This window comes from Schistocerca nitens, chromosome 2 (assembly GCF_023898315.1).
Source record: "Schistocerca nitens isolate TAMUIC-IGC-003100 chromosome 2, iqSchNite1.1, whole genome shotgun sequence".
In the NCBI taxonomy this organism is placed as follows: domain Eukaryota; kingdom Metazoa; phylum Arthropoda; class Insecta; order Orthoptera; family Acrididae; genus Schistocerca; species Schistocerca nitens.
In genome coordinates this window covers 278,122,861-278,135,032 of record NC_064615.1, presented here as the reverse complement: position 1 = coordinate 278,135,032, position 12,172 = coordinate 278,122,861, and the positions used below count along the sequence as shown (strand labels likewise).

Here is a 12,172-nt window from a genome sequence, read left to right as displayed (position 1 = left end):
ACGCACCAGAACAGTTCTGTGTCTGCCAGCAGTAGGTCACAATAACGCCTTAGTCACAGGCAGTTATCAGCGACAATCTATCACAGCACTGAGACAGTACATGAGATTATCTGACTTACCGACATTTGTATGAGTGATGTTTCTGTGAAGATTTGTTCATTTAACCATCCTCTGTCTAAGTGAGCAGATATTGCCAGCATCAAAATCAAATAAGCCAATATAAAGTTTATAAGCAGCCAAGATTGACCACCAACTGATATAGGTTCTACCTTAGCTAAACTCCAAATTATTCTCTTCTACACGATGGTCTTCTAACCCTACTAATAACATTTTGGACATCTGTGACACTAAGAGAAGTCCCTTTAGTAATGAATCTCCCATTAAAATTCAAGTGTCTTATGTGAGTTCCTCTACTAGAAACTTTTACGTCCGGCGCAGCTTTCTGAACCCTACTATGATGACTTGTTGTACTCAGGTGCTCTGTCACCTTACCTGAAGACTACCGTTGTCTCTGACTTCCGCGTGCTGGCACGAATTCTGATTTCGGAACTTGATTACAATCGAAACATCTTGTGAACCATATCTCACATCCCACTTGGTTCTCACCAGACGCTCTTAAATAAATGGCCACAGACATACTACTTCGTTTCCAACATCTTTCTACTGTTGCTCATTTGTCATAATTCCAGCAGAAAGTACAGTGAAAATGAGTGAGATCAATGAGAGAACCTACCACTGTCACGTATAAGTGTGTGAATTATTTGTTATTTTTACATCTCAGTTTTTTAATTCTTCTTTCCAGTTCATCACAAACGTATTTGTACTGAACCGATGACAAACCGTGACGTATAGGGTATTTCACTAGTTACAAAGGGTGAATGAAATAATAGGCCAATGAAAATAAAGTATTCGTTTGGATGGGATACAAACACGCACTGCCTCAGATCCAATGAATTCTTTAAAAACGGCGCTTGAGAAATACCGAGTGTACGCACGTTTATTAAAGAGCATATTCAATGATGTACTTTCCATTAGGCTTTATCAAGATAATAAGTAACTGACGACTGGTGGGGACTCAGTATCAGGAAAATTTCCGAATTAATTAAGCTTCGTGTTCATGGAAGGTAACTATATCAACTTCACTTGATGACCTGATTTTACCATTTAACTCTGGTTTCAACTGAACAAGTGAACAAGTGTGAAAGAATTCATGACTCAGTTGTCTGTAACCATAATATCGCAGAAAAAATAGTACAAAGTAACAATGAAGTAATAAAACAAGTATAGGAGGGCGTAAAACCGAAAATGCAGATAAGATATCTTCTGTACCATCCAAAATTTTCTCCGTTTAGTAATCGTTGATAACTTAAACTGTACTTTTGATTCTGAAAATAACTATCAGCTATCGCACATGAGTTTTCAATTAATTAAGCTGGGAAAGCGAAATAGGATTCGTGTTAATGGAAAGTGTACGAACTTCACTTGACTACCTCATTTTACTATTTTCTTCCATTTTCCATCACCTTCGACTGGCCAAGTGTGAAAGTACGCCTGACTAAATTATGTGTAACCAACATAGTACAAAGTAACAACGAAGTAATGAAACAAGTGGATCAGATGTTTGCGACTGTCTGGACAACAAATGAAATAACATGAGAGTAAACAAGGCCTGCCGCGTTTTGGTAAAAGGGTACGTAATGTAACATTCAAAGTAGTATTCATATATAAATTAATATATAAATGATCAATACACACTGATTTCAGTTTTACCTTTCGCACCAGAGAGAGAGAGAGAGAGAGAGAGAGAGAGAGGTAGATAGAGAGAGAGAGAGTTCAGTTTCCGAGAATTGTAAATGCGTGTGCAGGTGTGACTTTTGCCTTGACTGGTTCCCATATGCACGTGCTGCTAAGGGGGAAAACGTAGAAACATTGAAAGAAGTTGCAATGCGGACCGTAGATCTGCAGCTTTAACGATGTGTGACACCTAGCATTTTCATTCAACCAATTAATATTTTTCCACGTGTTCCTATAAGATTCAAATCATAATTGTTGACTGTGTCAACACTGAGACATGTAACTGAATATTTGGAGGTGCATTGCTACATGTTTTGAAGATAACTTGAGACAGCGTCGCTTATTGTTTTCAGTGTTTTGAATCGAACTGATATGATTTAAGGTTTTAGAAACCAAAATTTAAACTTTTTCATATAACATAATGCCTTTACATATCTATTAGTTAACATGTTTTGGGACACTAAAATTACCGTGAAATAAATGGTTCAAATGGCTCTGAGCACTATGGGACTCAACTGCTGAGGTCATTAGTCCCCTAGAACTTAGAACTAGTTAAACCTAACTAACCTAAGGACATCACAAACATCCATGCCCGAGGCAGGATTCGAACCTGCGACCGTAGCGGTCTCGCGGTTCCAGACTGCAGCGCCTTTAACCGCACGGCCACTTCGGCCGGCTTACCGTGAAATGCCCGATTACAGTTTGTCAGAGCAAATAAAAGCCTCACTTACCCGTTACTTTCATCTGGGATGATTCTGCACGTACAACTCGGTATGCACTTCTCTCTCCGGTCATCCCCAATTTCTGTGCCAGGTTCGTACGTTTTCCCTCTGTAGTAGCACTTCGTCTTGTCCGGCGACAGAAGAGAACCTGGCAAAACAACAAATTTCTGTCACTGTTACGTATGGCGTAGGACTAGGTGATAGTTCTTGAGCACAATTACATTTTTCAAATTGCAGCTTCTTCTGTCTTCGAGAGGTCGATGCTACTGTGGCTGATTTGTATACTACTTGGTGCAAATATTGCCCCAACAATCTAACACTGTAACGTGTTCGCTTAACGCTTTCACGTGCACTAAAAATACGGGGATGCGTATTTTTTTTTTTTGAATGGAAGAATCCATGGCGTAGTTGAGCGATCTAACTGAACAGAATTTTCAGGGTTCCATATCTCAATCGGTAAAAACGGAATGGTTATAGGATCATTTTTCTCTCCGTCTGCCTGTTTGTTGCTTACAATGTTCAGATCCCTTTTTCCGGGCTACGGCTAGAGGTATCAAGTTGAAATTTTTCACGTATGAAAAAGTTAAGCTTCCAACTCAATGGAGTCAAAAGATACCAATATTTATGTCACATATTTTAACACTGGAAAACTCACTCATAAAAGCCTATGGGTACTTCTCGTTGACCTAGTATCATGAAATTTCCAGAAATCACGGTATCACGGTACAAGTAAAGGATCAAGATCAAAAATTACATTACACGAAAAAGTAATACGTTTGTATTGGTTATCCGTCTGTCTGTCTGTCGTTCTGATGATTTCCCTTTTTCTCAGGAACAGGCAGACGTGTCAAGCTGAACTATAAATCACATGTTCATGTCTACCCTAATTGGCGGTGTAAAAAATGTATTCTTGTTAGCCAATGCAGTCAAAAGACATGGCCATTTGTGTCATATATTTTGATGCTGCCAGATCTGGCAAGGAGCGAGGCTTTACAGTACGTGTAAAGGAATAAACCCGAAAGTCGTTAACGCATAATTACATTAGATGAAAAGAAATATTTTTTCTCGTTTGTTATCCAGCTGTCTGTCAGTCAGTCTGTTAAGTACCGATATCGATAACATGCGAAAGTCGTCCAGGTTTCCGATTTTATACACCACTGGCCATTAAAATTGCTACACCACGAAGAGGACGTGCTACAGACGCGAAATATAACCGAGAGGAAGAAGATGCTGTGATACGTAAATGATTAGCTTTGCAGAGCATTCACACAAGTTTCGCGTCGTTGGCGACACCTACAACGTGCTGACATGAGGGAAGTTTCCAACCAATATCTCATACACAAACAGCAGTTGAGCGGCGTTGCCTGGTGAAATGTTGTTGTGATGCCTCGTGTAAGGAGGAGAAATGCGTACCATCACGTTCCCGACTTTGATAAGGTTCGGATTGTTGCCTTTCGCGATTGCGGTTTATCGTACCGCGACATTGGTGCTCGCGTTGGTCGAGATCCAATGACTGTTAGCAGAATATGGAATCGGTGGGTTCAGGAGGGTAATATGGAACGCCGTGCTGGATCCCAACGGCCTCGTATCACTAGCAGTCGAGGTGACAGGCATCTTATCCGTATAGCTGTAACGAATCGTGCAGCCACGTCTCGATCGCTGAGTCAACAGATGGGGACGTTTGCAAGACAACAACCATCTGCACGAACAGTTCGACGACGTTTGCAGCAGCATGGAATATCAGCTCGGAGACCATGGCTGCGGTTACCCTTGACGCTGCATGACAGACAGGAGCGCCTGCGATGGTGTACTCAACGGCGAAGCTGGGTGCACGAATGGCAAAACGTCATTTTTTCGGATGAATCCAGGTTCTGTTTACAGCATCATGATGGTCGCACCAGTGTTTGGCGACATCGCGGTGAACGCACATTGGAAGCGTGTATTCGTCATCGCCATACTGGCGTATCATCCGGCGTGATGGTATGGGGTGTCATTCGTTACACGTCTCGGTCACCTCTTGTTCTCATTGACGGCACTTTGAACATTGGGCGTTACATTTCAGATGTGTTACGACCCGTGGCTCTACCTTCATTCGATCCCTGCAAAACCCTACATTTCAGCAGGATAATGCACGACCGCATGTTGCAGGTCCTGTACGGGGCTTTCTGGATACAGAAAATGTTCGACTGCTGCCCTGGCCAGCACATTCTCTAGATCTCTCACCAACTGAAAACGTCTCGTCAATGATGTCCGAGCAACTGGCTCGTTACAATGCGCCAGTCACTACTCTTGATGAACTGTGGTATCGTGTGCTGTACCTGTACACGCCATTCAAGCTCTGTTTGACTCAATTCGCAGGCGTATCAAGACCATTATTACGGCCAGAGGTGGTTGTTCTGGGTACTGATTTCCCAGGATCTATGCACTCAAATTGCGTGAAAATGTAATCACATGTCAGTTCTAGTATATTTGTCCAATGAATACCCGTTTGTCATCTGCATTTCTTCTTGGTGTAGCAATTTTAATGGCCAGTAGTGTATATTATATTTTGTACAAAGCCTTTAGAGCACGAGTTCCACTCGCACCCTTCGTTTCTTCCCACATCCCGGCATCTCCGGCATATCTTCTCTCTTAAATGTGTGTACCTGTGTAGGTGACAGTGACGAGTGCGTGTAAAGTTTTATTGTGGAGTTTATATCGACAATGACGAGAGAATGAAAGGTTAAACATGCTGCTAGCACACAGGCTGCGCCCCTAGAATACCTGCAAGATATCTGCCGGCCTCAACGACCCTATGCGACACATGGATCACCATTAATACTGCCACACGCAGTCACTCCAGGAGAGACTGCGCAGTGGTTGTAGTTTCACGTAAGACGCAGATACGAGGTCAAGCGATCAAGAAGTTTATACCACGGCCTCCCTCGATGGCCAAAATTGGGGCTGAAAAATTCTTCCACTCAAAGGGTTTCAACCGGTTTTCTCCACGGTACACTGCACAAGCGTGTGTTAGCGACACCGGTTAATTGGGCGTAGAACGTTTTCTGTCGTCATACCCATTTTCGTATAGGCATAAACAGGGAATGTACGTCGTTGTGTTACTTTGATTGACATCTAACGATAGCGTGAATCAGTGTGCATACTGACGTCTTACTATCAGGATCTGTGGTGAACCTTTGTATAATTACTAACAATGTCCGCAAGAAGTGAAAATTATTTAATCATTTAAGAAGACTACAGTGACTAATTAATTTTACAGGAGCTAGCAGAAGTTCATTCCACCTGTAGTAATTGTTGAGTGCTATATAGAATTGAAAGTAATTTGATATTTATAATTTACGCAAAGTACGACAGCTCAGCCATATATTATTTAGAGTGCTGCACATTCCAAAGTTAAGCTTCATCGTTACAACCTTTTTAGACGAAGTTAACATGTTTTCAAGGACAGTTGAAGGAATTTTTACTCAGGGTTTCTCGGCGTCAGAATCAGCTAGCTGCTCATCAGGAAACTTATTTTATTGACTTCAAAATTAAGTTATGGCTTACACCTTGAGAAACGGGCATCCGAACAAGACCATGAAAAACTGAAAGGCAGTTTTTAGCTACGAGTGTGGCTGATTAACTGAACATTGAACTTGTGTTATACCACTACGTAGGAACCAGGGTTGTACCTTCGCACAATGAAGGCACCCTAATGAAGGTTAGAAAACAATTTGTTGTTCTTCTTAAGGATATCGCACACAACCCTATCTTATGCTTTGGGTACCTGAATTAAGAGTCGAAGCCTTCACTTTCAAATGCGATACTCACTGCAGTCGAAGCGTGTAGGACAGCATTCGCTGGAGCCATCACTGCGTACGCAGCCCAGCTCCTCGTAGTACCGTATGGTCCGGAAGTTGGGACAGTCCTCTACTCTACATCTCGTAGCACTGGCACCTGTAACAGTAAACATGATGTACATTAATTCGCATGAATGGCTACTTTCCTCAGTGAACGCTCACGAGGAGTCGAAACGAAAGCTCCGTAATAGTGTATGATATAGAAAAGAACAACGTAGATTAGAATGTATCGACGGCGTGTTGCTCTTGAAACTCTTCCGATGCTCTCTACACTACGACCATTTACCTTTAAATATGCTTCAAAGTTTCAAGTTTCGTAAAACTGCGAAATTGGAAATATCTGCTTCCAGATTTTTTGAGTTGAGAATTCAAAACACTCGCTGAGTAGGTGTTTTAAGAACTGTTTGGGGAAGTTTGCTGCTACGATCAGCATGGATTCAGAAAATATCGTTCTTGCGCAACACAACAAGCTGTTAGTTCTCATGGTGACATGAACGTTGTCGGCAGAGCTCTCAGACTGGTTCAATATTATATTTTCTGGCAGATCAAAAGTAAGTGTTGTACCGAGACCCTATTCTGGAACTTTCCCTTTCGCGCAAGTGCTCTACCAACTTACTACCCAACCACGACTCCGGACTCGTCCTCACAGCCCTGATTCAGCCAGTACTTCTTCTCCTACCCTCCAGAATTAACAGAAGTTCTCCTGAGGAACTTCGGAAGTATTAAACCTGTAAGAAAGGATATTGCGGAGACATTGCTTAGCCACAGCCTGGGGGATGTATCCAGAATGAAATTTTCTCTCTGCAGCGGTGTGCTGATAAGAACCTTCCTTGCAGATTAAACCTCTCCTGCAAGTTTCGCAGGAGAACTCCTGTGAAGTTTGGATAGTAGGAGACGAGGTGCAGTGGAAAGTAAAGGTATGAGGAGGGAGTTAGTACGTCGTGCTTGGGTAGCTCAGTTGGTAGAGGACTTGCCCGCGAAAAGTAAAGATCCCGGGTTCGAGTCTCGGTCCAACACACGGTTTTAATATGGCAGAAAGTTTCATATCAACGCACCCTCCACTGCAGAGTGAAAATTCCATTCTGATACCAAATTTCTCAATTTAGAAACGGCTGTTAACACCGTTGATGCAAGCGTCTTCTAATCAGATTTCGTGGGTGTGGAATATCGTCTCAGTTGTGCAACTTGAATCGCCATTTCCTACGGAAAAGTCATAGTAGTAACTGACGGAGAGAAGAACAAGGGATATCTTGCGTTCCACAAAGATGTGTTAGTAGTCCTCTGCTGTTCATAATCTACATTTGGGAGAAAATCTGAGCACATATCTTGGATTATTTGCATATGACTCTGTGATTTGCCGTCTCGTAACGTCGTAAGAAGATCAATACCAATTGCAATATGATTCAAACAAAATATCTGCATGGCACGGAAAGTGGTAATTGACTTTAATTAATGGAAAGTATGAGGCCATCCACATGAGTACTAAAAGCAATCCGTCAAATGCCGGTTACACGAGAAATCACGAAAAACTGAAAGCTGTCAGTTCAACTAAATACCTGAGAAGGAAAATTACGAACAACTGTAACTGAAAATACTACACAGATAGTGTCATGGGGAAGACGAACCAAAGACTCCGTTTTAATGGTAGTACGCTTCGAATATGGAATAGATCCACAAAAGAACTGCCTACAGTACACCAGTCCACCCCTGCTAGAGTACTCCTGTGTGGCATGGGATCTTAACCAGATATATTGAAGGAGGATATGGGAAAAGTCCATAGAAGAAGAACGCGTTTCGTATTAACGCCAGATAGGGGAGAGAGAGAAACAGACAGAGACAGATAGAGGGAGAGGGAGAGAGAGAGAGAGAGAATCACTGATGTAATACGCAAATTGGGGTGGCAATCATTAAAACAAAGGCTTTCTTCGATGCAGCTTGAACTTTTCGTGGAATTTCAATCTCCAACTTTCTCCCACAGGTACGAAAATATTTTGTTGGTTCACTTACATACGGTGTACTGATCGTCACAGTAAAATAAGAGAGCTCGCTCGGAAAAATTTAAGTATTTCTTTTTATCGCACGCTATCCGAGAGTACAACGCTAGAGAAATAGTGTAAAAATGGTTCGACGAAACCTTTGCCAGGTACTAAAGTGTAAACTGCAGAGGAGTCATGTGGATGTAGATGCAGATGACTGAGTGTCAGTATAGGATCTCGTAGGTTCCATAAGCAAATTCTCAGCAATCGGAAAAGTTGCTAAAGCAAGCTACCAACGCTGTAACAAGCAAATATTTGTTACTCACGTCGGTGTGTGTAATATATTTACGTCGTCAACAACACCAATCGCAACAGAAAGGAACTAGTACGAAACGCCGACTGTTCTTTGCGTGGTTTTATCTGTAGTAATGTGCGGAATCACGGTTCAGTTACGACTTCTTCACTACTTCGTCGTGCCAAGCACTACTCGACGCGAGAAGATTCCCATCAGAGCGGAAGTGGCCGTGCGGTGCTCAGGTTAATGTTTCCGGTGCGGAGTGGTATCCAGCGTACTGTACAGGACTACCGATGACGTCGTATCACCATCAACGTAAGTCGTAGTCCAACGTCGCGGTAACCCACGAACGTGCCAGGGTCATCTTGTCTCAGTTCGTGAGAACCGCAAGGCGTTCGCACTCTCCAGGTACTGTGTTTAGACTCACCTTTCCTCCAACATTACTGAGGCTTGTACGCTAAATAATGCAGATGAAAGGAAAGTGTGGGTACACTACATCAGTTAAGGAAAGCGTGTCCGTTCACCAGTCCAGCTATTGAGGTTGTAAAACCACGTGTACATTTCACTCTTATTTATACTGTAGTTTCCGATATCATTGCTTTTCTAGCAATAATCTTCTTGAGCTGGGCTATCGTGAAGGTATGTGGCCATAAGTAACACAAGCAACAGGAGGAAACCATTTACTGATATATCGTTTTCTTGAAATGTCAAAAAAATTCTGTCCTAACCGGAAACAAGAAGGTGCACGTCCAACACAACTCTGAAGAAGTGATTGAAATAGCTGCTTAGCTTCTTTAGGCATTTGTGGAAACAAAGTGCTTATTTGTAACACACTCCCGCCTCTATTTAGGCAGATGGCCCACTGTTCTAATGGTTCGATCTGTATTCGAAAAGGGTGAAGATCGAATCCCGTTTAGGTCGAACGTGATATCAGACGAACGCTGTATTGTTCCTGCAACATGAATGCAGTTGTTTCCTTCCCTCATTCTTGTCCGCTGATTTCGTCTCTGAAAGTGACGATATTGATGAGGCGTCAACCTCTAAGACTATGCTCGCTGCTTTAGGGAATTACTTTTAAAGTGCGGCACTCATTTTGCAGTGTCTTGTTTGTTTCAGCTGTTTGTCACTGAGAAATATACGGGCACTTCAGAGAGACTGTTGCGATATTGATTCCACTACATTTTTAGCTTAATTGCTGCCGCAAATGCTCTTTAACGATAATAGTTATTGAGGTTTTTGTTAGTTGGTTTCCAGCATAAATCTCGCCATAATTACATAACACGCGGATAGTAATTGCCCGCTGCAGTATCTAACATTTCAAGGTTTACGTCATTCCTTTTTTTTTTTCAAGCGTATTTCACCCTGTAGGAAGATCAGCGAAACTATCTGCCATTTTCCCGTCCAATTACATGACGTCCATGTAACCGTTATATGAGCTTCTCATTTACCGCCACAAGCGATGTGTAGACCTAGTGTACATCGTGTATACCTTTCACTGCTAGTTTTTCTGTCTTCACTAATGTGTTCTTTACTCTAGGTGTACATGAATCTTGTTGAAACATGTGGTGAAATAGGTGCAGAAACATCCAAACCATACCAAGGGTGGTGGGTGATCCAAAGCTAAACTGAGAGCAGCGAATAAAAATATGGAAAAAGAACGATAAAGTGTAAAAAGTTGTTTCCTTCCCAGTACCTTTACGAACCGGAGGATGGTTTGTCAACCGAAACTGGTTGTGTAAATAAAGAATTTTACCGTCAGCTCAAGGCGATAATGTGACATTTTTGGAACTATTTTTGTCTCCTCTATACCGTCTACACAATTGGTATATCCCTGCCACAAGCGCCAATCCAATTGCTGCAGTATGGGGAGGATACTTCTTCCCTCATCCAATCAACTACAGCCTTATCCTTTCCTTACTTCAGTACCTTAATATTTCTCTGAACCTCCTGACCACCTAACTACAACAACCAAACGTTCTCTCCTCCCTTTCTCCAGCATACACCTATCGAGCAGACATTTTCTAGCCCTGCATCATCTCTGTGTTAATATTGAGCTTTTGAGTTTTCACCCGAGTTGTTGATTCAGTTTTCTTCATGACATTTGAACGAACGTCTTCAGATGCTGCGAGCTGTGCTGCTATAATGCACTGAACAACCTCTCTGACTGTCCGAAACCACAGCTTTAATGAAGCATGTGGAGGAAACCTCAGTCGCTATACCTCCCTCTTCCTACATCCCTCCTGTTCCCAGATATATCCGCACTGCCTTTCGTCCTCTCTCTTCTACCCCTCCGTCACATGCTGTCAGAAGGTTGTGGTACCCACATTCAGAAGCCTCTTCTCATACGTGGCACAGTACTCACCGGCAGTAGCCGTTACGACCGCCAGCAGCAGCAGCAGGGAGGCGGCAGACACACAGCGGGCTCCTTCCATGTTGGTGTGGAGTCGCTACTGGAGTGCAGGCCAGGTGCTACCCGCGCTGTATATATACCGCCAGGAAGGCCAGGCGTGAGATGCTTAAAGCCTACACTACCAGCAGCAGGCGTCACTGTGCGACTGTTGGTGGGGTTTGAGGGGGGGAGGGAGAAGCGAGAGAGGGAAGGAGGGGAACGAGTCGAGGTCACTTGTTCCGCGACCTCGCCTCCTCCTCTAATTGTACGCCGACAGTCGCAAATCTTGTTATTTTTCCGGCTGTTGAGCGCAGTTCTCATGTCTACACAAGACTTATTGGAATCTGAAACAGTCTGTTTCGGATGCAGTGGCCACAAAGTAATATAATACACATTTCTACCATTATCTCTTCGAGGCGGTGGTAGATACCGGTGATGTTCATAGAGCATCGATGTAAATTTCATTCTTATCGTCGACATCTAGGGATCGTTGGCTCGTAATAACCTGTTCAAAAACATCCTTCTTTATAACATCAGTCTTATGTGATGAATGTTTAGAACCGCATACACAGTAACATACAAATACATCTAATATTCTATTTATTAATCAGTAAATGCAGCAATATTAACTTTACATAACCCACAACTATTAACTGGCCGACTGCAAAAATAACGTTTTTGAGATAAGTTTCCCCTTCTATGCAGTGTTTTAATGATAGAAATCATGTATTGCTTATTCGAAACGTCTTTCAAAATCTGGGGATGCGACTATATAGCAATATTCTTCAGCGTAATTTTTGTAGCTTTCCATAGTTTGTACAATTGATGTTATTCCATACTCCCAGTAGATATTGTTTATGATCTAGAAAGCGATATTTCATATCGTAATAACTGATCTGTGATGGTAAGTCCGTTCCAGTTCGAGTTTGCACTTTACTCATTTGCTCTGATATTTTCCGTCAAATTTCATCTCTCCGTTTTACAGCAATGTTTTGGTATCACCCTCCCCCCCTCCCCCCCTCATGACATTTGTTTCAACAGCTGCTAGTTAGCAAGTACTTCATGGTTTTGCTCGTCTTCAAATATGCGTAAAGTATCTAACAAATTCTTGAATCTATGATGAAACAACTTTGATGTGGTCAATACGTTTATAGATT

General features: G+C 42.4%; 1 protein-coding gene across 1 annotated transcript in view; it reads right to left on the bottom strand.

Moving 5' to 3' along the window:
- The window catches only part of LOC126236027 (uncharacterized), a 51,932-nt gene extending 40,836 nt beyond the window's left edge, over positions 1–11,096 (bottom strand). Inside the window, exons 1-3 of the mRNA XM_049945048.1 lie at positions 10,989–11,096; positions 6,327–6,452; positions 2,526–2,664 (exon numbers count right to left, since the gene is read on the bottom strand). Coding sequence (XP_049801005.1) covers positions 2,526–2,664; positions 6,327–6,452; positions 10,989–11,058 — 335 coding nt within the window. The 5' untranslated portion in view covers positions 11,059–11,096. The remainder of the gene's footprint in view (positions 1–2,525; positions 2,665–6,326; positions 6,453–10,988) is intronic.
- Positions 11,097–12,172: the final 1,076 nt, after the last annotated feature.